The 27,075-nt window shown below is 41.0% G+C and overlaps 2 protein-coding genes across 5 annotated transcripts in view; one reads left to right on the top strand and one right to left on the bottom strand.

Annotated features, from left to right (window-relative positions):
- Positions 1-114: 114 nt before the first annotated feature.
- Positions 115-2,789, bottom strand: ORMDL2 (ORMDL sphingolipid biosynthesis regulator 2). 3 transcript variants are annotated; one of them, XM_067696897.1, is made up of 5 exons: positions 2,616-2,789; positions 2,169-2,371; positions 1,532-1,706; positions 1,211-1,362; positions 115-602 (listed from the first exon to the last, which is right to left on the bottom strand). In XM_067696897.1, exons 3-5 carry the CDS (start codon positions 1,703-1,705, stop codon positions 467-469), a joined length of 462 nt encoding a protein of 153 aa, XP_067552998.1. In that variant the 5' UTR covers position 1,706; positions 2,169-2,371; positions 2,616-2,789; the 3' UTR covers positions 115-466. The 3 variants fall into 3 exon arrangements, with proteins under 3 accessions (XP_067552998.1, XP_067552999.1, XP_067552997.1); XM_067696898.1 differs by lacking the exon at positions 2,169-2,371 and having other exon boundaries at positions 1,532-1,787; XM_067696896.1 differs by lacking the exon at positions 2,169-2,371 and having other exon boundaries at positions 2,616-2,772.
- Positions 2,790-2,880: 91 nt separating this feature from the next.
- The window catches only part of SARNP (SAP domain containing ribonucleoprotein), a 51,850-nt gene continuing 27,655 nt past the window's right edge, over positions 2,881-27,075 (top strand). Inside the window, exons 1-8 of one of the 2 annotated variants that reach the window (XM_067696894.1) lie at positions 2,881-3,083; positions 16,049-16,148; positions 18,403-18,449; positions 18,673-18,740; positions 22,391-22,442; positions 23,282-23,355; positions 23,806-23,834; positions 27,022-27,047. In XM_067696894.1, the coding sequence (XP_067552995.1) occupies positions 3,048-3,083; positions 16,049-16,148; positions 18,403-18,449; positions 18,673-18,740; positions 22,391-22,442; positions 23,282-23,355; positions 23,806-23,834; positions 27,022-27,047 (432 nt within the window). In that variant the 5' untranslated portion in view covers positions 2,881-3,047. The remainder of the gene's footprint in view (positions 3,084-16,048; positions 16,149-18,402; positions 18,450-18,672; positions 18,741-22,390; positions 22,443-23,281; positions 23,356-23,805; positions 23,835-27,021; positions 27,048-27,075) is intronic. The other variant, XM_067696893.1, reaches the window with a different exon arrangement.

Below are 27,075 nucleotides of genomic sequence, written 5' to 3'. Positions count from 1 at the left end.
ACAAAAAAACCTTAGAGAAATTTTGTAGTTCTGTAAGTCATTATTGCATCTTTCTTCCCCAGCCTTATGAATACATCTCCCTACCCTTCCTGCTGACCACACTGTAGCCATATCTGAAAATACTTATCTTTATTATAAGGAAAATACACAGTAAAACAGAGCTGGATGGAAGGTGGTGGGAGTGGATGATATGGAAAAACTTAATCAACCAAAAAGCTGCCCCAACATGGCTTCCTGCTGTGGAGAGTGATTTGCCCCTTACCTCACTTGTCTTTCCTCAGTCAAAGAAACCTGCTCCTAGCAGGGCTGGGCCCAGGGAACCCCATTTTCCAATGAAAATTTGGGAAAGTTGAGTTTCCACTGGGAGTTTGGGAAACATAGTTCTCAGGCTTTCAAGATATAGAAGACAGTATAGAAAAAGGAGGGATGTTACAGCCCTTTGTTTCAACGTCCCCAGCCCCATCCCTCAGTATTTATTGATGCCAAAGAGACGGACCCCATGGAATTGGGGCAGCTTGGGCAGCAGTACACTCAGCAGTGAGGCTGTGTTGATGAGGAAATGAGCAGCATCATACTTGGTGTAGAAGCTGGCCAGGAGGTAGCTGGGGAGAGAAGAAATAGGTTGAATGAAGTTGGCCTTCCCTATCCATATTCAGGCCTTTCCAGCAACTTTCTCTTCAATTTTAAATGACCAGTTTTACTGCATGCAGTCCTAGGATATCTGAAAATATTCCAGCTATATTAACAGCATTTACTTTGGGGTTGGGGAGATAATCGGATAGCACCTTTAACTGGAGATTTATAAATTAGTTTTTTTTTTTTATTGTTAATGACAGGTGGCAAATGACAGCTGAAGCAGTTTCAGCCTGCATGACTGTTAGAATCCTTTCTGCTTCCACTTCTCAGTTAGTTCTTACAGATTCACATCAGTTCTGCCTTTATTTATTCACTTCTTTTGGAAGTGTAAAATAATTTCTTTTACTTGGTGTTTTGTCTTTTCTCAGTCCCATCTCCATTCCCCTACCACCAAGGAGGCAGCAAGTAATGCTTGATTACTGTCTTCTACTTTTTACTGTTCTCTCTAGATTTAGACCTAGTATATCATATCTTCACAGGGTCTAAGTGAGTAGAAGTCTGCTTTTTTAAAGATTCCCTGTGGACCTTTGTACCTGGCTTTTGAAGGATCTCCCGTATCTCCCCCTGGACTCACAGTACAATGGGAGAGATGCTGAGGAATTTTCGGGAAGAGGTAAATTGGAGCCCATAGTCCATCTGTTCCCAGTGTGTCAGTAGCCGAGCCTTTCCTTGGTCAGGGGTCTCAAAGGGTGTCCCTTTCACCGTATGTAGGAAGACATACATAGCCTGGGAGGAGGGAAGTGGGTAGTGTGAGGGGGGCAGAAAGCAGTCCTTCAGCCCAAGAAGTATGCTAAGATCCCAAAAGGAAGACAAACCCCCAAATAATTGGTGATTTTATTTTGTTTTTGGTTGGGAAAAGCCTGGGGTGGGTAAAAGGTCATGGTTTAGTGCTCACCAAGTTATGGATGACGTTGGTCAGGGTCCAGACAACAGGAATGCTGAAGAAGGGGATGCTGAGTAGGACCACATGCAGCAGTCCTACCAAGATGATGTAGGCCAGCCAGATGCCCCGGCTATTCATCACTCGAGTGTTGGGGTTCACTTCGCTGTGTGCCACCCCGACATTCATCCTACCACAGCGGGGGATCAGGCAGGAGTCCAGCTTAATTTCTTCTCAACCCCTCTTTGAGTTTGTTCTTCGAAGTTGTACCCTGAATAGCCCAAATCCCCCGGACTCTATTGGGAATGAGAGAACTTCCCCATCATGCACAAAGGAAAAACTGAAGCCTTGGGGAAAAAATCTTAGAAGGCAAGAAGAGTCCTCTCTACATCTTAGAGACATATTACAGTAATCTTTCTTCTGATCCTTACACTTCAACTGTAACTTGAAGGAGTAAGCATAGGCTTGGCGCGCTTCAAGGAGCAAGGGAACCAGATGTATGTCATTTTACCATCCTGAAGAAGTTAATAAGGAACCATGAAGACATTAGGTACACCCAAAATTCCAGAAGAGGGTCATGGGAAACAATCAAGGAACCACTAAGGAAGGTTGAGGGGATAAAGCTACCTTTTCTAATCTATTCTAACCCCACCTTTTCCTCTGGGGCTTGCCCCTCCTGTGTCATCTTGGCATGTAAGCAGGCAGCATCCTAATTCTTCCTCTCAAGCGTGGGGTGCTCCAAGAATGTGAACTAGGAAGGGACGTGAGCTGAGCGTCTCGAGAGATGGAGCCCTAGTCCCGACTCCAGGGCGGCTCTGATCGTCGGAACTTGGCCGTTTTAAAATCGTGCTCGCCCTAAAGTTGATGACGCCTGGTTAGGAAGCAGCTCTGGCCCGCCCTCTACCTAAAATTCCCTAAACCCTAGTGCTGAATCCGCCCCTTGCTCCCCCAGGCTCCCTCTCTCCTTCGTCGGCTCCCCTCAGGGCTGTCGTCTTCGCCCCTCTCTCGGTCTGTCGTTCGCCGCCGCTCCACCCCGCACCCCACTTTCACGTCCCACCATTTTTCCTTAGTACCGCTTCCCAGTCTCCCGTAACCCTACCTGCCAGCTTCGGAAGCCCGTCCAGCTTGGGGCGCGGCGCGACGCTTGCTTCTACACCTGCGGTCTCCAGGAAGCAGCAGCCCCGGCCCATCTGCGCTCTCCCTATTGGTGAAGCGGAGTCAGCGTCGCCACCACCCATTGGCTGGCGGTCTGCCACCGGGACTCACAATTGGTCACCATTTGCGTCCTTCGGAAGGTGCCGAACCCGCCCTTCTCCAGGTCCCAGCTTTTGAGAGAGGTGGGGAAAGCCGCCTGAAGGAGTGAGGGCGACTCCAGCTATTGACTAATAGAAAGAGTCGATGGTAGGAGGCGGGAGTAAAAGCCACAGCGATTGGCCGGCCGTGGCTGTCGGCGCCGAGGCGGGAGCTCCCGGAGGCGGAGGCGGAGGCGGAGGCAGCGGGTGGGGGCCTGGCGGAGTGAAGGGGTAACAAGATGGCGACTGAAATGGTGGAGCTCCATAAACTGAAGGTACCGTGAAGGTGGGGAGGGCCGGGTCGAACTTCTACGGAGACTGAATTCTGCCGGCTGGTTTGCGCCTTTTCCTTGCAGGCTCTTCCACTTCGTTTTCCGGCTCCCGCCGTAGTTCTGTTCTTTTGTGCCTCCCTTCTTCCCCACTACGCCTTCCCTAATTTCCCATTTCTCCTCACGGTTTTACTGTATCTTTACTTGTTATTCGGCTCCTTCCTCCACTGTGGTGTCGTCCGCCACTTCCCCATCGGGTTGTGTAAGTGCCTTCAACCTGTTCTGCTCTCTTTTCCTTTCTCGTCAGACAGCATTACGTCAGTGGTCCCCTCCTCTTGGACCCGTGCCGGGCCCAGGACCCCTTTTTCTTCCCTGGGTTAATGCTTTCCAGTCTCTTGTCCAAAGCTGAGATTCACGGTAGCAGATGATGGCAGCTTCGTGTATTTCTGTCTGTCTAGGTCTCAAACTTGATCCAGAAAATGCTTCCCCCTCCCTTTTTTTAGGTGGGGTGACGCCCCCGGGACAAACTTGGAAACCTGAGGAGAGCCCTCCGAAGATGGGCCTCCCCTTAGAGGCCTGAGGTTTAGGAGACCTTAAGAGGTAGTGAAGGCACAGATACCCCAGATTGAAAAGTTTTTCGAGTTCTCTCAACGCTCCGCCAGCCTTCCCCCAGCCCTGCCCTCCACCACCCAAGAGACAAGTCACTCAGGGCTGTAATATTTTGGGAAAACGTTTCCAAGGTTAGGGTTACCTCTGTCCCATTTCCTATCGCGGACGGACCCTGCATCTCTTGGTCTCACCACTGGGTGACACTCAATCACAGAAGCCGGTTTAAGTTGTGTCTTGGGAATCTTAATAAATGTTTCGTGTTTAGGTTATTATCTTCCTGGAAGAAAAGAGTAGTTTCTTTTAGGATGAATTAAGAGGGTATCTCGATTAGTTGTACATTTGTGGTTTCACAAGTAGTTTTCCCATCACATGTTTCGGTCACATCCCGGGAACCTTTGACAAACCAGGCTGAAAACTGATCCTTTAAAGTTTGATGAGCTTAAAAAAAAAAAAAAAAGTATAAGGAGAGTAAGGGCAGAGAGAGATACTTGTAATCACTTATTAGTTGACACGAATTAGACTTTCTGTGAAAGTTGCTAGGTTTCTTGCTATTGGATTCTAAGCTGTACTAGTGGGGTTTTGTGTTATCCTGGAGTTACTGTTAACTTGGTGGTGCTGAAATGTGTAGATTGTATCAGTGGTCTACTAATAAAATGACAGGTAGAAAAAGTTGCGCAACTACCTCCATTATGTGTATGCTTACTTGTATAAATTATGTACTACTATAGTGTTATGTATGTTATAAAATATACACAGAAAAGGAATTTTTGAATGAATGGGATAAAAAGGAAATATGAATGGAAGGTCTAATACTTTCTTCCTATTAGTTCCAAAATTTTATTTATTTATTTATTGCTGCATTGGGTCTTCGTTGCTTCGTGGGGGCTTTCTCTAGTTGTGGCGAGCGGGAGCTACTCTTCGTTGCAGTGCGCGGGCTTCTCATTGCGATGGCTTTTCTTGTTGTGGAGCATGGGCTCTAGGCGTGCAAGCTTCAGTAGTTGCAGCACATGGGTTCAGTAGTTGTGGCACACGTGGGCTCAGTAGTTGTGGCGCACAGGCTTAGTTGCTCTGTGGCATGTGGGATCTTCCCGGACCAGGGATCAAACCCGTGTCCCCTGCACTGGCAGGCGGACTCTCAACTGCTGTGTCACCAAGGAGGTCCCCTTATTAGTTCCATTTTTGAAACCCCTAGAGTAAGTCACCAGCCTTATGAGTTGCCTTTATGGATTTTATGTTGGTTTATGGAGTTCCACCTTACGTAAAACTCTGTATTTGTCAGTTCTATATTAAATTTGATTTTGGGGCTTCCCTGGTGGCGCAGTGGTTAAGAATCCGCCTGCCAATGCAGGGGACACGGGTTCGAACCCTGGCCTGGGAAGATCCCACGTGCCGCGGAGCAACTAAGCCCGTTCGTCATAACTACTGAGCCTGTGCTCTAGAGCCTGCGTGCCACAACTGCTGAAGCCCTCACGCCTAGAGCCCATGCTCCGCAATAAGAGAAGCCACTGCAATGAGAAGCCTGCACACCGCAGTGAAGAGTAGCCCCCGCTCACCACAACCAGAGAAAGCCCGCGCACAGCAACGAAGACCCAACACAGCCAAAAATAAAAATAAATAAAATAAAAATGTATTTAAAAAAGAAAATGGGCCTGCCAGTGCAGGGGACATGGGTTCGATCCCTGGTCCGGGAAGATCCCACATGCTGCGGAGCCACTAAGCCCATGTGCCACAACTACTGAGCCTGCGCTCTAGAGCCCGCAAGCCAGAACTACTGAGCCTGTGTGCTACAACTACTGAGGCCCGCGTGCCTAGAGCCCGTGCTCCGCAACAAGAGAAGCCACCACAATGAGAAGCCTGGTCACCGCAACAAAGAGTAGCCCCCGCCCGCTGCAACCAGTGAAAGCCCTTACGCAGCAACGAAGACCCAACGCAGCCAAAAATAAAAACTAATTAATTAATCTTAAAAAAGGAAAGAAAAGAAAAGGTGTATTTAAAAAAAAGAAAAAATTTTGATTTTGATTGGATAATGTTCTCTGACCTGATTTCAGGTAGTCTTAGAGAACATGAGGCAGTCCTGACAGCCTAAAAAGGGTTCATCCTTTTAATCATATTTGCTTGTCTTTGCTTTTTCTCTAGAGCACTTCTTAACCTTTTGGAGGTCCCAGATATCTTTGAAACCCTGATGAAAGATATGGACCCTTTCCCAGAAAAAGGCATGTACACATACTTTGCATGCGATTTGAGGGGCTTCATCAAATTACCTTGTAGCCCTGGACCTCTGGTTAAGAACCCATGCCTTTGATTCTGACTTCCAGGACGGTTAATGTTTGGTTCCACTGTTGCTCTTGATGGTGTGATCCTGACTTTTGGGTTGACCTAGGGTTTATCTCTTTTTAAAAAAAAAAACCTTTCCATTTTTATAAAGGGAATTTGGGGCTTTAGCATGGGGTCTCAGAGGAAAGGAACAGGCTTTGAAGTAGGAAGGAAAAATATTATCTATCTGAATTGATATGTAAATCCACATCAACTGCAAATTTCTGAAGATTTTGTAGAAATGGAATCATTCCAACACAGTTGGAAAGAGAGACTGAATTGTGGGTGAAAATGCTCTGAACTGTAATAGTACCAGATTTCCAGTCTGTGTGAGAAAAGGGACTACAGAGGAGAGAACAAGAAGGGTGTACTAGTTTCAGAGTGCTGCGAACAGTGAAACATTGTAATATTGAAGCATATAGTGCATATATGTTGGTGTTTGAAGATAGTTTGGAAAGGAAAGTAGGTGAACTGTGCGACTGGAGGTATATTGGAGTGATACTGAAAAGGACTTCTAAGTTGTGTAAGGTGTTCGGTTTTTGTCATGTAGGCAGAAAGTGGGGAACCTTTGGAGATTGGAAAGGAGAGCTGATGTGATCAGTTTGTGTTTTTTGTTTTGTTTTGTTTTGTTTTTTTCTTTGCTGCATGGCTTGTGGGATCCTAGTTCCTCCACCAGGGATCAAACCCTGGGCCCTCGGCAGTGAAAGTGTGGGGTCCTAACCACTGGACTTATAGGGAATTCCCAGTTTGTGTTCTTTTGGCAGTAAGAAGGATGGGGTTTGGAGAGGAAGAAATGTCACCAGCTAGATTTTTATTACAGTAGTCACTCCCCTGCTTAAAACCCTTTAGTTATATGCCTGCCAATCTCTCCAGCTTAGTTTCTCACATTCCAGCTACAGTGGCTTTATTTCATTTCTCAGAATGGCTATTCATTAATTGCTAACATTTACATAGCATTTACTATGTGGTAAACACTGGTCAAATCTGTTTGTATACATTAATTGATTTAATTCTCATGATAATCCTAAGGCAGTAAGGTAAATGCCTGTGTTGTCCCCATTTAAAACTGAGGAAAAACGGAAGCTCAGAGAGGTTGGATAACTTGCCCTAGGTTGCGCAGGTAATAAGTGGTGGCTCAAATCCAGGCAGTCTGTCTCCAGAATTCCTGTCCTTAATCACTGTGCACAACTGCCTTTCTTTACCTTAGTGCTCAGAACATTTACACATGCTTTTGGCTGCAGTGCCCTTGCCACCCCCATCCCCCATACCTTTGTCTAATTAACTGTTAGTTGCCCTTCAGATATCAGTCAAACATCATTTAACCAAGGAACCCTTAGGTAGGATGGGTTCCATCTATCCACACACCAAGGTCAGACCACTTTTTAAACGCTTTTATAGGACATTGTACTTCTTTTTTTTAAAATCAGTTGAACATTATGTATATGATCATTGATTGCCTTGTTTCCCTACTAGATTGTAAGCTCCATGTGAGCAAGAACTCTTTCTGTTTTGCTTATGATTATTTTCCTGTATCTAAGATAATGCTTGACACACAGTGGATACTCAGTAACTATTTGTCAAGTGAATAAACTTACTAAGACCTGAAATAAGGTAGTGGCTTTTAGAGTAGGAATGAATTTGAAAGAAATTTGGAATATAGAATTACAAGCATTTATAGATCAGTTAGATGTGGGAGGAATGAAGGATGACGCCAAGTAGTGATACCTTTAGTCTAAGTTGGGAGGAGGAGGAGAAGCCAGTTTTTTGTAGGAGAGAAGATAAGTTCAGTTTTGGGCGTAAATGTCTTTGAGATATTCACTTGGAGATATCTAGTAGTCATTTGGAAATGTGGATCTCCTGCTTAAGAGCTGAGAGTTGTCTCCAAAGAAGACATACAGATGGCCAAGAGGCACGTGAAAAGCTGCTCAACATCACTAATTATTAGAGAAATGCAAATCAAAACTACAATGAGGTATCACCTCACATCAGTTAGAATGGGCATCATCAGAAAATCTACAAACAACAAATGCTGGAGAGGGTGTGAAGGGAACCCCCTTACACTGTTGGTGGGAATGTAAATTGATGCAGCCACTATGGAGAACAGTATGGACGTTCCTTAAAAAACTAAAAATAGAATTACCATATGACCCAGCAATCCCACTACTGGGCCTATACCCAGAGAAAACCATAATTCAAAAAGACACATGCACCCCAATGTTCATTGCAGCGCTATTTACAATAGCCAGGTCATGGAAGCAGCCTAAATGCCTATCAACAGATGAATGGATAAAAAAGATGTGGTACATATATACAGTGGAATGTTACTCAGCCATCAAAAGGAACGAAATTGGGTCATTTGTAGAGATGTGGATGGACCTAGAGACTGTCATACAGAGTGAAGTAAGTCAGAAAGAGAAAAACAAATATATATTAATGCATATATGTGGATCTAGAAAAATGGTACAGGTGAACCAGTTTGCAAGGCAGAAATAGAGACACAGATGTAGAGAACAAACGTTTGAACACCAAAGGGGGAAGCGGAGGTGGGCGTGATAGTGGTGAGATGAATTGGGAGATTGGGATTGACATATATACACTAATATGTATAAAATAGATAACTAATAAGAACCTGCTGTATAAAAAATAATAAATAAAATTAGTTTTTTAAAAAGAGCTGAGTGCTGATAATAAAGATTTGGGACTTATTCAGAAATATTTATGAATTGCCTACCATGTGCCAGCTACCATAGGCACTGGAGATACAGCAGTGAACAAAGCAAAAAAAGAAAAAGACAAAATTCTTACTTTCATGGAGCCTATATATATATATATATATATATATATATATATGTGTATATAAATATATATGTGTATATATATAAATATATGTGTGTGTATATATATATTTGGAGCTTATATTAGGGGAAAGTACAATAAATAAGTAAAATTTATAGTATGTCAAATAGTGATTTGTAGAGAAAAATAGGAAGAGGGATTACAGTGGGAAGAGAAGGGTACTATAATTTTAAATAGGATGACTAGGGGGAAGGCCTCATTGAAAAGGTGGTGTTTAAGCAAAGACTTGAAGGATGTGAAAGAGTGAGCCTTGTGCAAAGTATTATAAGAGGACCTTAGAGGTGATCATTAGGACTGTGGCTTTTACCCTTAATGAGGTAGGAAACCAATGGAGGATTTTTGAATAGAGGAATGACATGTTCTGACTTAAACTGTCAAAGATCACTCTACCTTGTTGAGAATAAACTATAGTGAGGTTCAAGGGCTGAAGAGTTTTTACAATGATCTGTATGAAAGAAAGACAAGAGGGATTAGATTCTGGATATATATATATATATATATATTTTTGATTCTGGATATATTTTGAAGGTAGAGCTGACAGGATTTGCCAATAATTGGATTCTGGGAAGTGAAAAAGCCTTTGGTACAAGTGAAAGGATGAGAAGGCCAAAGTCTCCTTAGTGAATGTCTTAATGAATATCTGTATTTACAGGGTTGGGTGGAAGAAGAGCTAGCAAAGAGGCTGAGGAGGTGAGGTAAGAGGAAAATGGTAAGAGAGATAGAGTGTGCACATGAAAGCAGTCCTTCATCTTGGTATTTAAAATTGGGCTTGGGACTTCCCTGGTGGCACAGTGGATAAGGCTCTGCGCTTCCAATGCAGGGAGCCTGGGTTCGATCCCTGGTCAGGGAACTGGGTCCCACTTGTATGGTGCAACTAAGAGTTCACATGCCGCAACTAAGGAGCCCGCCTGCTGCAACTAAGACCTGGTGCAACCAAAATAAGTAAATAATAAATATTTTTTAAAAAAACCATAAAATTGGGCTTAAATCAGAGAGATCTGAGCTGGCATATTGGCTCCACTATTTTCTAGCTGGGTGATTTTTTAGCAAATTATTGAGTCTCTTTGAGCTTCAATTTCTTAATTTATGAAATGCAGTCATAATACCAACCACATAGATGTTTTGAGAATTAAATGAGGAAATGATGTCCAAAGAACTTAGCCTTTTGCCTGGCATGTATTAATACTTGAAACTTGAGTTCCTATCATATGAAATGTTTAAATGGTGTAAAATGCCTCTGTCTTCAAAGGTTTACAAACTAGATTGAGAGTTAACAGATGAAAATGATTTGAATCAAAATTCAAGATTAGTAAATTAGAAATCACAGGGTGATGAATGATTGATGTCAAATGTATTATGTAGTCAGTTGATCAGTCCTTTCTCTGCTGTTTGGATAGGTAGCATGAAAAATGCCTTATTAATACTGAGAAATGGGATTTTTAGATTGATATTGAAAATTTAATTTTTGAATAGGTAATTCATGCTCAACCTCATAATATTAAAGATATAAAAGGGTGCGTGGTAAAAAGTTTCCCTCCTACATGTGTCCTCAACAAACTTCTTCGCAGATTCAACTAGTGTTAACTTACCTGTTTCTTGTCCAGGCATCTTGTGTATACACATTTGAGTGGTGTGTGTGCGCATGTTATTTTTTACATTAATGTTAGTATCATATATACAATGTTCTGTAACTTGGCGTTTTTAAGTAGCCTTATTGAGATACAATTCACATACCATACAATTCACTCAGTATACCTTGCTTTTTAAATATTGAGTTGGCCAAAATGTTCCTTCGGTTTTTAAGTAAAAATAAAAGACATATTTTTCATTTTCACCAAGAACTTTATTAAACAATGTATTCACCGTTTTGTTCCACTACCTTCTGCCATTTTTCAGTCAAGTTCATAATTCCATCTTCCCAAAACTTTTTTTTTTTTTTTTTTTGCGGTACGCGGGCCTCTCACTGTTGTGGCTTCTCCTGTTGTGGAGCACAGGCTCTGGACGCGCAGGCTCAGAGGCCATGGCTCACGGGCCTAGCTGCTCCGTGGCATGTGGGATCTTCCCGGACCAGGGCACAAACCCGTGTCCCCTGCATCGGCAGGCGGACTCTCAACCACTGTGCCACCAGGGGAGCCCTTCCCAAAACTTTTTATCTTTTTGAGCAAAGAACTGTTCCAGGTGCCTTTTACAGTCTTCCAGGGAATTGAAATTTTTTCCATTAAGAGATTTTGTAAAGACCAAAATAAATAAAAATCTGAAGGTGCTATGTCTGCTGAATATAGTGGATGAATCAGAACTTCCCAGCCAAGCTGTAACAGTTTTTGCGTGGTCATCAAAGAAACATGTGGTCTTGCATTATCCTGATGGAAGATTATGCGATTTCTATTGACTAATTCTGGACGCTTTTCGTTGAGTGCTGCTTTCAGTTCAGAAGCAGTACTTGTTGGAATTAATCGTTTGGTTTTCCAGAAGGAGCTCATAATAGAGGACACCCTTCCAATCTCACCATATACACACCATCACCTTCTTTGGATGAAGACCAGCCTTTGGTGTGGTTTGGTAGTGGTTCATTTCGCTTGCCCCACAATCTCTTCCGTTCTACATTATTGTACAGTATCCACTTTTCATTGCGCATCACAATTTGTTTAAAAACGAAACATTTACGTTTAATTAGAAAATCAGAAATAAGGTCAAGAGGTTTTTTCCTGCTTAAGTTATGTGGAACCCAAACATCGAAGCGATTAACATAACCAAGCTGGTGCAAATGTTTTTCAGCTCTTGATTTTGATATTTTGAGTATGCCGGCTATCTCCTGCATGGTATAATGTTGATTGTTCTCAATTAATGTCTTGATTTGATCACTATCAACTTCATCTGGTCTGCCCGACCGAGGAGCATCGTCCAGCAAGAAATCTCCAGCACGGAACTTTGCAAACCACTTTTGACACGTTCGATCAGTCACAGCACCTTTTCCATACACGGCATAAATCTTTCTTTGCGTTTCAGTTGCGCTTTTACCTTTCTTGAAATAATAAAGCATAATATGCCGAAAATGTTCGTTTTTTTCTTCCATCTTCAATATTAAAATGGCTACACAAAAATTCACCAGTTCTGATGTTTTCTTTTAAATGTACACTGATATGACAGCTGTCACAATACAGTCTAACCAAATTGTTTCTAATGAAGTTAAAGACAACTAAGCACTACTAGAGTCATCTTATGGAAGACAACTGAACGAACTTTTTGGCCAACCCAGTATGTTGTTTTAAAACATTTTGAAGTCAAATGCATATAAAAATGGGTAAGATTTGGGCTTCCCTGGTGGTACAGTGGTTGGGAGATTGCCTGCCAATGCAGGGGACACAGGTTCAAGCCCTGGTCTGGGAAGATCCCACATGCTATGGAACAACTAAGTCAGTGTGCCACAACTACTGAGCCTGCGCTCTAGAGCCTGCGAGTCACAACTACTGAGCCCACATGCCACAACTGCTGAAGCCTGTGCACCTAGAGACCATGCTCTGCAGGAAGAGAAGCCACCGCAATGAGAAGCCAGTGCACCGAAACGAAGAGCAGCTCCCACTCGCCACAACTAGAGAAAGCCCGTGCGTGCAGCAGTGAGACCCAGTGCAGGCAAAAATAAATAAAATGAATAAATTTATTTTAAAAAGTGGGTAAGATTTGATATTATAAGTTATTTATTTATTTATTTGATTGTGCCGGGTCTAGTTGCGGCTCAAGGGCTTCTCAGGCGTAGTGGCATGCGACCTGTTAGTTGCAGGATGCATGTGGGATCTAGTTCCCTGACCAGGGATCAAACCTGGGCCCCCTGCCTTACGAGCACGGAGTCTTAACCACTGTGCCACCAGGGAAGTCCCTATAAATTCTTATTTGAGGCTTTAAAAGTGTTTTGTTCTACTAATGTAATTGTGCCCAAATGAAATGTGTGAAATGACTTCATTTTCAGCTATTTTGTTTTTACTCATCTATTTCCCTTTTGAAATAATGTCCCAGTATAGGAGCAGAACCCATAATATAATAATAAAGTAATACAACAGTGTGTAAAAACTACATGTAACATTCTCATTTGACCAGAGAAGGGGACGTGGAGGTGCTGAGAAGACTGCTGAATGAGCCAGAGACCTGAGGTTAGGGACTGGGAGCCAGTGGGGGACTGAGATTTCAGTTACCAACAGCAATAGCAAGGTCAGTGGTCAACAGTGGTGGATGCTATCCAAGCTAAACAACCAGTTGTACCAGTCTGTCAGCTTCAAGTCTACCAGATCAGCATCCTCTGCAGAATCCATCACCGACTGTCTGTTTCCCTGTCATCTGGAGGTTTTTGTAAACTTTTGTCCATATCTACACAGTTTTGGGAAGGAAGGAGAAGGGAGGAACAACTCTATTAGAAAGTTGAATTTTGAATTGCCTGAGTATTTACATTCCTTTTCCCTAGGTGGTCTTAGTGTTACTTAAACGAGGAGAAGAAAGAAGGAATGGAGTCTTCTGAGGAAGATTAGGAGTTATAGGAAGTAAAGAAATTGTATTGCTTTGTAAACAAACACCCTCTAAACATACACACACACACACACACACACACACACAGAGTAAATGATATATTTAAAATGTTAGGTGATCTCTAAGTGCCTGGGTTACGTAAGACTTTTTTTTCCTCTATACTTTTCAGAATTCTCTGACTATTCTACAGTGAACATAATACTTTTATAACCAACAAAATTCTTAAAAGTGTAACTAAAATCAAAAGACTTGTTCTCCAGGAAACTGAGAAAAAATAAAGTACCAACATGGGAAAGATCAAGATTCTTACTTAAGGTCCATTACTTAAGAAATGGACCTTAGAGATCACTTAGAATCTAGATTCTAGATTAATACTATTCACTGTATCATCTGTAGGCCAGTGCTCATCCATGAACTGTTACTGGTTAATGATGAGATAAGGTTAAAAAAGAAATTAAGCTTTTAGAAACTTTTATAGCAGTTTGACATCACTGCTACATCCAAGTGTATGATCATTTTTCTAGTAATTGATTTTATTGTTTCTTTACAAAAGTATTGGTCCACAACCTGGTTGGAATGCTATAAAAACTTGGCAGCCCTATCAGTCTACCCATTTAAAAATATATTGATCTATGAAATGCAGAAATCTGAGAAGCAGTCATTCTGTCTGATCTTGTCTAACCCTTCACCGGTGTCTGTCTAACACAAAGTGTTAGTAGCTGCCAAGCACTATTGTAAATGCTTCATGAGTATTTGCTGGTTCAATCTTCATAACAACCCTATGCTGTAGGTACTGTTGCATTATCCCCATTTCATAGGAAACTGAGGCACAGAGAGGTTATGTTACTCACCCAAGGTTACACAGCTGTAAGTGGTAAAACTGGAATTTGAACCCAAGGTAGTCTGACTTCAGAGGCCATGTTATGCTTTGCAGCCACTCCACACTTAATGGGTGATTACCTACCATGTTTCTCAATAGAGGGTGCTGTTGGCTTGTTGAGTAGAACAAGTGTTCCACATAGTATCCCTCCCTGCCTGCCTGTCCCACTCACTGAATGCCCAATGAGAAAAAAAAAAAAAAAGCTCCCCTCTCCCATTTCCAAATGTTTCCTTGGTTGAAAACCTTCTAGAGCTGACCAGCATATTCCCTTAGTTGTAAAGTTCTATAGGAATCTGCTTTCTAACTTCTGGTTGGTCTTAGATCTGTACTTCGAAACTAGTAAAGTCTTTTTTCAGGACAAATATCTATCTGTGCACTGATCTGCATATAGGATTTTTGGAGCCTTCCTTTTCTTGGTTGTTCTCCTTGGATCAGCATGTCATTACACTCCTTAAAATGAGAATATAGAGCCCAGTAAGGCTATTAATCACTTAATATAGATTCTGGGGCTTCCCTGGTGGCACAGTGGTTAAGAATCCACCTGCCAATGCAGGGGATATGGGTTCGATCCCTGGTCCGGGAAGATCCCACGTGCCGCGGAGCAACTAAGCCTGTGCGCCACAGCTACTGAGCCCGTGTGCCGCAACTACTGAAGCCCACGCGCCTAGAGCCCGTGCTCTGCAACAAGAGCCTCAACAAGAGAAGCCACCACAATGAGAAGCCCGCGTACCACAACGAAGAATAGCCCCCACTCGCCGCAAGCGGAGAAAAGCCTGCGCGAAGCAACAAAGACCCAACGCAGCCCAAAACAATAAATAAAATAAATTAATTAAAAAATATATATAGATTCTGTTTTTTTAGTTACCCTTAACCTAGAATTACTTTGGTAGCAAATCATACTGTTAGCCCTCTTTGCACTTGTAATCATCTAAAACCCTGACTGAGGTCTTTATCCTTTGAGTTACTCTTGAGCCAGATCTTGTTCATCTGTTTTTTTTAACAATTTAAGTTTTGAATATAAGTGTAGTACTTATAGGTATACCTTATTTCTTCTAAATTGAGTCTTCATTTTGGCTTTTTGTTTTCCCTGAAGAGCCAGCAACACCCCCTGACATCCCCACCCACCCACCTTTAGTTCTGTCAGTAATCCACCAATTCTTCCTCCTTCTGTTGTCTGCAAAGTTGATAAGTATACCTGTTGTATCTTTAGTCAAGTTACTGATTTAAAAATCTTCAACTCATGCCATGTCGTGGCATGCCATTACATATTTTTTTCCATTTTGGCAAAGATCCTTTATGTGATTCATTATTGACATTAATCTAGCTAACACATCTACCTAATTCTGTGGTGGACAAACTTGTATGCATGTATATGGTAGATTGCAGTAAAGGATCTGGGATAATAGATAGTAAGGAAAATCTGCTTTTAGATAAGTAGATATTCTACTTAAAGATTGATTCTTTCCTTATATGAGCTGATACAGTAATTGTTCAGGAAAAAAAGACCACCCCCCCTTAGAAGTAGCTAAAGACTTATGTAATAAATGTATGAATAGATCAGAATTTGATTAAAGTAGGTTTATTCTTCACCATCTGTTAGAAAAGTCCTCTTGCATATTGACTATTGTTAGGGGGAAGCAGATCATCTTTGTGGACCTAGAAGCTTGGTGGGATTAAGACAGTAGTTTTGGGTGGATCTTTCATTTCTTTTTCTTTCTTGTGAGAACTACCTCTTTTTTTTTCTCCCCCACCAGGTTCATTCTGTAAATTAAGGAAAAGCTTTATTCTTTTTTCTCAGCTTGCTGAACTAAAGCAGGAGTGTCTTGCTCGTGGTTTGGAGACCAAGGGAATAAAACAAGATCTCATCAACAGGCTCCAGGCATATCTTGAAGAGCATGGTGAGTTCTTTGTGGAGGCAAAGAGTGATGTGAGTGAGGGGATTAATTTTTTTTTAATAAATTTATTTATTTATTTTTGGTTGCGTTGCGTCTTCATTGCTGCCTGCAGGCTTTCTCTAGTTGCGGTGTGTGGGGGCTACTCCTCCTTGCGGTGCGCGGGCTTCTCATTGCGGTGGCTTCTCGTTGCAGAGCACGGGCTCTAGGCGCACAGGCTTCATTCAGTAGTTGGGCTCGCGGGCTCTAGAGCGCAGGCTCAGTAGTTGTGGTGTACGGGCTTAGTTGCTCCGCGGCATGTGAGATCTTCCCGGACCAGGGCTTGAACCCGTGTTCCCTGCATTGGCAGGCAGATTCTTAACCACTGTGCCACCAGGGAAGCCCGAGAGGATTAATTTTTAGGCTCTGCCATACAGAAGATTTCTTCTTTTCCTTTAGGTTGTTGATGATGTAAGATTTTAATTAACTCTATCAAGAAAACTCTCGTCATCTAAAATAGTGGTTATAATGAGAAGAAATACCCCCCTTTTAAAAAGACATTGTAATTTTATTTCAACAAATTATTTTCAAGGAAGTATGGGAAAGCAAGCATCATTAGACTGAGAATCGGAAGATTTGAAGTCTAATTCCTCTTGAGCCAGAAATTTACTAGGTAACTTTGGACAGCCGCTGTTTTCAGGCTAAGTGTCTTTTGTAGTCTGTGAAGTGAGACAAGTGTCTCCACCCTTGAAATCCATAAACCATCGGCAGGCGGACTCTCAACCACTGCGCCGCCAGGGAATCCCCAGTACTGTGTTTTTTTAAGATGTAGCAGTCATCTAGTCTATTGATTCTAATTCCTGCATGGTATTCTATAATGTAAAGAATTCACCATGGGCTTCCCTGGTGGCGCAGTGGTAGAGAGTCCGCCTGCCGATGCAGGGGACGCGGGTTCATGCCCCGGTCCGGGAAGATCCCACATGCCGCGGAGCGGCTAGACCCGTGAGCCATGGCCGCTGAGCCTGCGCGTCTGGAGCCTGTGCTCCGCAACGGGAGAGGCCACGACAGTGAGAGGCCCGCGTACAGAAAAAAAAAAAAAATTCACCATGTTTTATTTAGTTCACCCAGTGACTGACTCCTGAACTACTTCTTTCATATTCCCTTATATTCCTGTGTGAGAGTCTTGGGGGTATATACCCAGGAATGGGGTTGCTAATAAATATCTGTTCATAAATGTATACTTAATATGACTAAACACCACTAAATTGTTTTTCTGAATTGCTGTATAAATTTCATCATCAGCACATGAGGATTCACTGTCCTAACAAGTGGCCTAATTTTTGGTAATCTGTTAGTGGTTTCAGTTTACATTCCTCTACTTACTAAAAAGTTTAAACATGTCCTTTGTTCCTGGTTCTTTGGCTTTCTCCTTTGCCCATTTTTCTTTTGGGGTTCTCATCGTTCGCTTGTTAGTTCGCAGGCATATCATATATTCTAGTGACTGTTCCCATGTTGGTTTTAGATACAAATATCTTCTTTGACAGTCGTTTCTTTTTCTGTGGTATCCTTTCCTATTTTGGGGTGTTTTTTTTTTGTACTTAAAAAAATATCATCTTAATCTTTTTTTTTATTAATTAATTATTTTTTGGCTGTGTTGGGTCTTCATTGCTGGCCGTGGGCTTTCTCTAGTTGCGGCAAGCAGGGGCTACACTTTCGTGGCATCGGGCAGGCTTCTCATTGCAGTGGCTTCTCTTGTTGCGGAACACGGGCTGTAGGCGCACAGGCTTCAGTAGTTGTGGCACACGGGCTTAGTTGCTCCGCGGCATGTGGGATCTTCCTGGACCAGGGCTCGAACCCATGTCCCCTGCGTTGGCAGGCGGATTCTTAACCAGTGCGCCACCAGGGAAGCCCCCTTTCCTAGTTCTGAAAAATAAGTTTTTTGCATAGTACTTTTGCTTCTGGGTTTTTTGTTTTGTTTTTGTTGTTTTAGAAATTCTTCCCCACCACTAAATTCTGCCACAGTACTTTTTAATTAATGTTATAGTTTGACCTCATCATGTTTAGTTCTTCAGTGCAGCTGGAGTTCAACCTCTTAATTGATGTTAGTTAGATAGAGAATATAGTTTTTATCTCCTCCACGTGGAGCAAATTTTATGAACATTTCTGCCTTCATTATTGAATTTTATTTTGGGAAAGCAAAATGATTATAATTTTAGCCTAAGTACAGTGATCAAGATGGTTTTGTAGCAGGGCTTGACCTGATTATTTTAATATTCTTTAGCTGAAGAGGAGGCAAATGAAGAAGATGTACTGGGAGATGAAACAGAGGTGAGTTGGAGAGAGTAAGGTTAGTCACTGGCCTGGCAGTGTGCCACTGCCTTGGTCACGTTGCTAAACATCAATCATTAGAGGACTTCAATGCTAACTCGTTAGGGGAGCATAAAGGGGGAATGAAGGTTCTGAAAGATTGGTTCGTTTTGGAGTTCTCATATTCTTTTGATAGGTATTTACTCTTGATTTATTTTAACCATCTTGTTTCATTTGGTTTTAGGAAGAAGAACCGAAGCCCATAGAACTGCCTGTCAAAGAGGAAGAACCTCCTGAAAAAACTGTTGATGTGTAACTATCCGTTTTTTATAATGAGGACAGAGCAGACGGTTCTGGATTTTTTTAGTGTTACACTGTTGACCTCTTATACATTCCCATTGGAATGTATACATTCCCTTTTTTTTTTTAAATTTGGTTGCATCGGGTTTAGTTGTGGCTTGCTTGCTCCTTAGTTGTGGCATGCGAACTCTTAGTTGCGGCGTGCATGTGGGATCTAGTTCCCTGACCAGGGATTGAACTCAGGCCCCCTGCACTGGAAGGCGGATTCTTTACCACTGTGCCACCAGGGAAGTCCCCCATTGGCTTTTTCATTTCTCATTAGATCATACATTTTCAGAAAGGTCTTGTTCATTTCAAGTACATGGTCCCAGTGAAGCAAAGTAACTTTGTCTCTAGGTTATGTAATAGATACTTAGGACCAAGAGACTTCAAGCCCAGATAAAGTTTAGTTCTCTTAGCCTTTGTTGTATCACCGTAATAGATGATTCTTTTTCTGTATAGAGAATCATGCACATTTTCTGCATATAAGGAATTTTGTAAGGGAAGAGGGTGCTGAGCAAGGTTATGTCTCAACACTGTATTCTCTTTTCCTTTTTGATTTACAGTGGAGGAGGGGAGGACAAAGTACTAGAGTGAATAGTGGATCTTGATTTATTTAAATTATTACACAAGGTTGATCATAAACATTTTTTTTTTTTTTTTTTTTTTTTTTTTTGCGGTACGTGGGCCTCACTGTTGTGGCCTCTCCCCGTTGCAGAGCACAGGCTCCGGACGCGCAGGCTCAGCGGCCATGGCTCACGGGCCCAGCCGCTCCGCGGCATGTGGGATCTTCTCAGAACGGGGCACGAACCCGTGTCCCCTGCATCGGCAGGCGGACTCTCAACCACTGCGCCACCAGGGAAGCCCGATCATAAACATTTTTTATTTGGGGTTTCCCCGCAAATGTCCGGCCATCTTATACTCCAGCATGTCAAGAGCAGTTGAGTCCTTTTTAACATTTTTGTTCCTCATAGCTGTATTAATCCATTTAATTATAAAAGACAATTAAAAAAAAAAGACAATAGATGTAAAAAGTCAAAGTCAAACATTACATAGAGGAATATATAAATTGAAAATTAAGTACCCTTGTCTGCACCCCCACCTGACTTCCCAGAGGTTTTCAATATATTCTTTTGGAATATTTTATATGTGCATATACAGATACATATGTACATGCATATTGTCAGTTTCTTGATTTTTTTTTCACATATGGAGATCTTTCTATATCATCATATAATGTCTTTATTTAAATATTAGTTATAGGGACTTCCCTGGCAGTCCAGTGGTTAAGACTCCATGCTTCCACTGAAAGGGGCACAGGTTTGATCCCTGGTTGGGGAACTAAGATCGTGCATGCCTCATGGCACGGCCAAAAAAAATTAGTTAGATATAGGCAAGGTTCTAAGTGTTTTACATGTATTCTCATTTAATCGTCACGTCAACGCTATGAAATGAGGATAATTATCCTAGTAAGTGGTAGGTCTCTCTTTTTTTTTTTAGCTTGTTATGGGATATTACAAGTATATACAAAACTTAGGAGAATAGTAAATAGACCCCCATGAACCCATCACCTAGATTTAGTTGTTATCAACTTAGAATCTCATTCTTTCTGGCAGCTAACAGTATACTCCATTCTATGGATGAACAGTAATTTCACCAGTCTCCTGTTGATGGACATTTAGATTATTCATAATTGCAAAAAATACAGTGCATGTTCACATACAACTAATTGTAAATTTATGCAGGTATATCCAAAGGATAAGTTTCTAGCAATGGATTTTCTGCATTAGAGAAAATGTGCATTTAATGTTTTATTAGATTTTGTCAAATATTACTGCTTTCTAAAGCCATTTAGTTATCATCCATCATAGGAGGTTTATGTTTAGATATAATGCCTTGAGGAAACGGCCGATGGGATAGCTTTAAAATAGAGATGTTTTGGGGAGTTATGGGGCAAGAAGGAAGATGAAATAAATACAATGATAATTGGCCTGTGTGGGTTAAAAATTATGAAGTTTGAAAATCTGTAGTTTATTTTTATAATATGTAAAATGTGTAATTCCCTTGTTTAGAGGGCTTTAATTTTATCAGTGAATTTCTAAACAAATTGAAAATGTGTGTGGGAGGGGTTGTGTTTTTGCTTGTTAGAGGGATAGTAGTGGTTAAACTAAAGTATGTACAGAAAGATTCTGGGTCCCCGTAGTATGGAGAATGTTTTGTATGTGACTATGGGTAGGGGCGAAACTTCTGAGTGAAGAGAAGAAATTTGACATGAGCCCCAGAATATGATGTTATTTATTGCTTGAGCTTAATTGTGCCTGAGGGAGTTGGAACAGAGCTGAAGGAAGCTTCTTCTTTCTGGTTCCCTTTCTGCCATGAAGTGTACTGATGGGAATGTGGAGGAAGTCATTAGCCTGGTGGTTTGGTGAAGAGGGCTGCTATTTTAATGGCATTGGACTTCAAGTAGAACATTAAACTTCAGTGTCCCTTTCTGTCTGCACAAAACAGAGAGGATTGGGGAAGGAAAGATGGCTGGGAAATGGAAAGAAATCGGAAATTTCTTTAAAGTCAGAATGTACAGGGCTAATTTAGGTCCTTAGAACATTCAAAGGAGATCCCCTTGCTTTGTCTTTTGCTTGAGTTTCTCCAAAAAGATACCTCTGTTTCTAGTTTGATTTTTTTCCCCCCTCCTCAAGCCACAGCAGTTAAATATTGCAGGACTTAGTTATGGTCAGCAGGGGGCTCCCACTGCTTATCTGTCAGTCCAGGGACCTCCAACAAAAGGATGGAGGAGAGAATAAGTTCCTGTTCCAGAATTGCTTCCTCTGAAAATGCCATTAAACCATTACTACCTTTCAGGGCATCAAATGGGAAAAGTGTCTGGGATATTGGAACAAAAGCCTCCCATGTCTCTAAATGAGGGACCTTAATGAGACTGGTTATGACCCACAGTTTTATGGGAGTTGTTTGGTGGAGGGTTAATGCCCTTCCGTTTATCCTGAGTACTTCCGAACTTTGTCTCCCGCCCCCCTGGTCCCCCCTCTTTTGTTTTCTCTTAAACCTTTTGACTGGTAACTTACCATGTTTTCCTAATTCAAACTCCCCTTAGCCTTTTTTCTTCCCACTCCCTTTGGCATTTTTATTTATCCCACTTTGACTGTTCCAGCTGGAGCTATGGTCCCATGGGAGATATAAGGGATTTGTAAAAGAAGGAAACCAGACCTTGTAGAGCACTCATTAATTGTGATGAAAATTGAGAGCTGGTATTTAAATGAGGGTTAGAGGAATAGTCATTAGTCCAAAAGTACATTTAAAATTCCTAAAAGTAAATGAAATGATTTCCGGTGTACTTTGAGCATTTCCCTCAGTTCAGTATATTTAACCAGACTTCTTTCCTTGTTACTTTCTTATACTCTAGCAAAGTAGCTTAGTCTGTTATTTAAACTCTTTTATCAGTAGACGACACTTCAAGGAACTAAAGGTCTAATGGGCTTCATGTTTTTTTGGTCTGAAGGGTGGTAGAGAGATATGGGACAGAGGACATGATTCAGGTGAATTCTTATACACTTCAAAGGTTTTGGTTTAGAATATCAGTCTTCTGATTTTAAAAATCCCTTTTCCAGGGCAGCAGAGAAAAAAGTGGTAAAAATTACATCTGAAATACCACAGACTGAGGTAGGTATTCTTTCAGAAGAGCAGTCTATATATATATATCTTTCTGTTTCTTACCCTTTATTTTGTCTGTATCATCACTTTAAAATATTTACTCATAGGCAGAAAATCAGTATTGACAGATTTTGGTATTGATACATTTTTCTACCGGCCACACTTGGGAATATATTTGGGCTGGCATAGTCACCTTTGAGGCCATAGTCTTTTTGTATAGTATTCTGGTCTTAGTGGTAACTCTTTTTAAGATGTTTACAAACTAAGATTAGAGTTTGAGAGGATTGTACCTTGGAAGAGATGAAAAGTTACAAGGGAAGATGTCACTCTTAAGTTACTACTAGCTAGCTGGTGAGATTGAAATTTCTCTGGATCCTATCTCAAGATCTCTGAAAGTAGGTTTCAGTGAAGATCTGTGGGGTTTTTTTGTACTATTAAAGTAGAGATGGCATAGGACAACGCTGCCTCATTTCTAACTGAAAGAGTACAACTAGTGTTGGAACCAAGCTGTTCCTTTGATCCATTTTCAAAGGTCAGTCAAACACAGCTTTTGTCTTCTTGGCTTGATACAGAATGCGGGTTTTATTTTATTCCTTCCCTTTTGTTTTTGAGGACATGAATGTAATAATAGTCTTTTTGTGTTTGCTTTCTGGAAAGGACTGTTGAGTTAAGCCCTGGGATGGATACAACCTGATATCCTCTGTGATTGTCAGTATAACTCAGTTTGGACCTTAAGAAATTAATCCCGATGTTCTAGAGATACACACCTCTAAATGACTTTTCTCTTAAAAGAAGGAAACCAGAAATTGAATTTTTCTCTTTCCCTTCTTTTGTCTGTTATCACTTAGAGGATGCAGAAGAGAGCTGAACGATTCAATGTACCTGTGAGCTTGGAGAGTAAGAAAGCTGCCAGGGCAGCTAGGTGAGTGTTCCCAGCCTTTTAGACCTGAGATCGTGGTAATATGAAGGTGAGGGAATGTGTTCCTAGGTTTTAAATATAGTTGTTGATTTTAAGTAGAATAGAGGCCTTGCTGGAAAGAAATACTCTCTTGGCTCTATTCAGAACGTATCTGCTGATTGGTTGTAGTAGCTATAGATTGGGTTTTATTACCAAGCAGGGTTTTTGTAATAGGTAAAAGTCAGGAACTGACTGCTACTCCCAGTTCTGATAAGGCTACCTTTTAACTTATTCTCTGGACTCTTGGTGAGAAAAAGAGTCAACTGAACCTCTTTCATGGGGTTGTTAGAATTAGCTAATGATTGCAAGGCTTGAGATCACAAGCAAGAAGTGCCATATGTATACTTGACACGGAGACAGACAACCAGGAGTGTGAATAGCTTCCTAAAATTTAGCTTGTTTTTCTTTCTACAGATTTGGGATTTCTTCAGTTCCATCAAAAGGTAAGAGTACAGAGACTTCTGAGAAAGTTATCTTTATGTTTTTACTTTTTTGGCACAACAGATTCCATTTCTCCAAATTAAGGTAAACTTGTTAGCTCTAGAAGCCTGTAAGAGGTTATTATATCCACCTCTTTGCTCTAGGTAAAACCATACTTAAGCCTTCCTGGGCAATTTAGAGAAGGTGCTAAAGTTATGAGAGAATAGGAGGAAGTGCCAACATTTGTTTTCCTTTTCTTGGATCTCTTCAGAGAAGTTTCTAATACCTTCTTTATTCTGATGTCTCAAGTTAGCATGTAATTATTGTGTACTGTCCAGTGTTATATTGCCTAGTGTGAGTGGCAAAAGGAAGAAAAGAGTCCTTTTTATTTTTTTTTTCTCTTTTACCTTCTAGGAATTTACAAGGGAATAATCTTGGATAAAAGACTTAGCCACAAGGATTATCACAGCGTTATTTATAGTGATCAATAACTGGAAACAATGTGATATACAATAGAGAATTGGTTGAGTAAACGTGTACCATAGTACAGTTAGAAGACCATGAAGATGTTTAAAATTATACTGAAGAATATTTGTCAGACAGATAAATGGAAAAAGCAAGTTAGAAGATATTTGTAGTATGTTCCTATTTCCCAATAAAAGTGCAAGTATGGTTAGGAAAAAAGATTAGAGGGATATATACTAAATTGATAACATTCATTGTCTCTGGTGGAAATTTGAGTGACTTCTTTTTGCTTGTCTGTGTTATTAAAATTTCTATATTGAATATGTATTTGTAATAAATTAGGGGGAAAAGTTACTCTTTTTATTTTATTTTTATTATTATTTTTACTTTATTTATTTATTTTTGGCTGCATTTGGGTCCGTTACTGCTCACGGGCTTTCTCTAGTTGTGGTGAGCGGGGGCTACTGCAGTGTGCGGGCTTCTCATTGCAGTGGCTTGTCTTTGTTGTGGAGCATGGGCTCTAGGTGCCTGGGCTTCAGTAGTTGTGGCACGCGGGCTCAGTAGTTGTGGCTTACGGGCTCTAGAGCGCAGGCTCAGTAGTTGTGGTGCGTGGGCTTAGTTGCTCTGCGGCATGTGGGATCTTCCCAGACCAGGGATCAAACCTGTGTCCTCTGCATTGGCAGGCGGACTCTTATCCACAGTGCCACCAGGGAAGTCCCTCAGAGACTTTAAATGTAGTCTTCTGATCCAATGCAGTCTTCCTAGTGACCTGTTAGTAGTGTCAAGTCTGTTAAGAAAATGTCCTCCAAAGATCTTGTAGAGTTTTGCTGTGCCTTTTAAAAGACCAGCAAGGGACTTCCCTGGTGGTTCAGTGGTTAAGACTCCACCTTCCAATGCAGGGGACGCGGGTTTGATCCCTGGTCGGGGAACTAAGATCCCACATGCTGCGGGGCAGCTAAGCCCATACACCACAACTAGAGAGCCCGCTTGCCCCTTAACTACTGAACTTGTGTGCTCTGGAGCCTGTGTGCCACAACTAGAGAAGCCTACGTACCACAACGAAAGATCCCACCTGCCACAAATCAGACCCGATGCAGTCAAAAAAATAAATAAGTAAAAATAAAAGACCAGCAAAATTCTGGTCACTGTCACTACATGCTTTAGAAACAGAATATTCTCTGACATTTAGTTATATCAAGAGAGAGATAATAGGATTGGTGATGGTACAACAAAAATTTTTAATATTTATTTATTTATTTGGCTGCACCAAGTCTCAGTTGCAGCACACAGGATCTTCGTTGCCATGTGCAGGATCTTTTTAGTTGTGGCATGCAGGATCTTTAGTCGAGGCATGTGGGATCTAGTTCCCTGACCAGGGATTGAACCCGGGCCCCCTGCATTTGGAGTGTGGAGTTCTAGCCACTAGACCACTAGGGAAGTCCCAGAAGTTTTTAAAGATATTATTAAATGGTGCTATTTGAAGAAAGGCAAAAGTTAAAATTAATACTTAGCCTGAAGAGGAAAACTGACCAATAAAATAATGTGTAGGTTACATTCAGTGTTATTCATATAATCCTAGAACTACAGAGTAGCTCTTAAAAGAGTAGAATTTGGCAACATGTAAAAGGAAATACTGTTTTATGAGTGAGGACATAAAAATATGTAACAGTTCCTAGTACATAGGTTATGGTAAAAGTTGAGTCCATACCTGAAAGTTTACAGTGGAAAGTTAGGGAACCAATTACAATATTGAGATTGCTTAAAATAAAATTCTGAGAAGTTTTAAGTAAATAATTATTGACTAGATTGGGGTTGGGCCTACAGGCTAATATGCTATTTGCTTCTTAGCGATAATTTCAGGACAGAACATTCGCTTTAAGAAGCCATAATTTTAACTCATTATAATAGTAACTCTGGTCTTTTGTCCAGATAAGATGTTTTTCTCTTTTTTTTAACAGCTTTATTGAGATATAATTCATATATCATACAACTCATCCATTTAAAGTATATAATTCAGTGTTTTTTATATATTCACAGGGTTGTACAGCTATCATCATAGTCTAATATTAGGACATACTCATCATCCCCAAAATAAACCCCATACCCATTAGCAGTTTTTCTCATCCGCTCCCTCTGCCCCACCCCACTAATCAACCACTAAGTTTTTTCTATATATGTAAGTTTGCCTTCATATAAATGGTATCATACAATTCATGGTCTTTTGTGACTGGCTTCTTTCACTTAACATAATGTATTCCAGGTTTATCCCTGTTTTAGGATGTATCATTACTTCATTTCTTTTTATTGTTAGATAATCTTAGGTTGTATTGATATATCACATTTTATCTACCCCTCAGTTGATGCACATTTGGGTTTTCATTTTGTGGCTACTATGGCTAATGTTGCTGTGAACATTCATATACAAGTTTTCGTGTGGATATATGTTTTCATTTCTCCTGGGTATATACCTAGGAGTAGAATTGCTAGGTCATATAGTAAACTCCATGTTTAACTTTGAGGAACTACCAAACTGTTTTCCAAAGTGGCTGTACTATTTTATGTTCCCAACAGCAATGGGTGCAGACATGGTCTCTAGATGTAATCTGTGCCTTTTCTTTAACTTCATAAGATAAAGGACATTTGTCCTATATATGATTTCTATGCTATCTAACTTGATTCAAAGACATCAGCTTCCTTTATGACTTTTAAGAATATTAAATAAAACTTTTAAATTTATTTCCTTAGGCCTGTCATCTGATGCCAAGCCTATGGTAAGAAATCTTTTTTTTTTTTTCTTAA

This window comes from Pseudorca crassidens, chromosome 11 (genome assembly GCF_039906515.1).
Source record: "Pseudorca crassidens isolate mPseCra1 chromosome 11, mPseCra1.hap1, whole genome shotgun sequence".
NCBI classification, from domain to species: Eukaryota; Metazoa; Chordata; class Mammalia; order Artiodactyla; family Delphinidae; genus Pseudorca; species Pseudorca crassidens.
Note: the sequence above shows the minus strand (reverse complement) of the source record. Positions and strands in the feature narration are given on the sequence as shown.

Bases quoted from the DNA above. Each gene is read 5' to 3' on its own strand.
- ORMDL2 (XM_067696897.1), bottom strand. From the start codon at position 1,705: ATGAATGTCGGGGTGGCACACAGCGAAGTGAACCCCAACACTCGAGTG. The intron at 1,363-1,531 runs GTGAGCACTAAA...CCCTCCTCCCAG, and splicing joins CCAACGTCATCCATAACTTG to GCTATGTATGTCTTCCTACA. The intron at 603-1,210 runs GTGAGTCCAGGG...TTCTCTCCCCAG, and splicing joins AGCATCTCTCCCATTGTACT to CTACCTCCTGGCCAGCTTCT.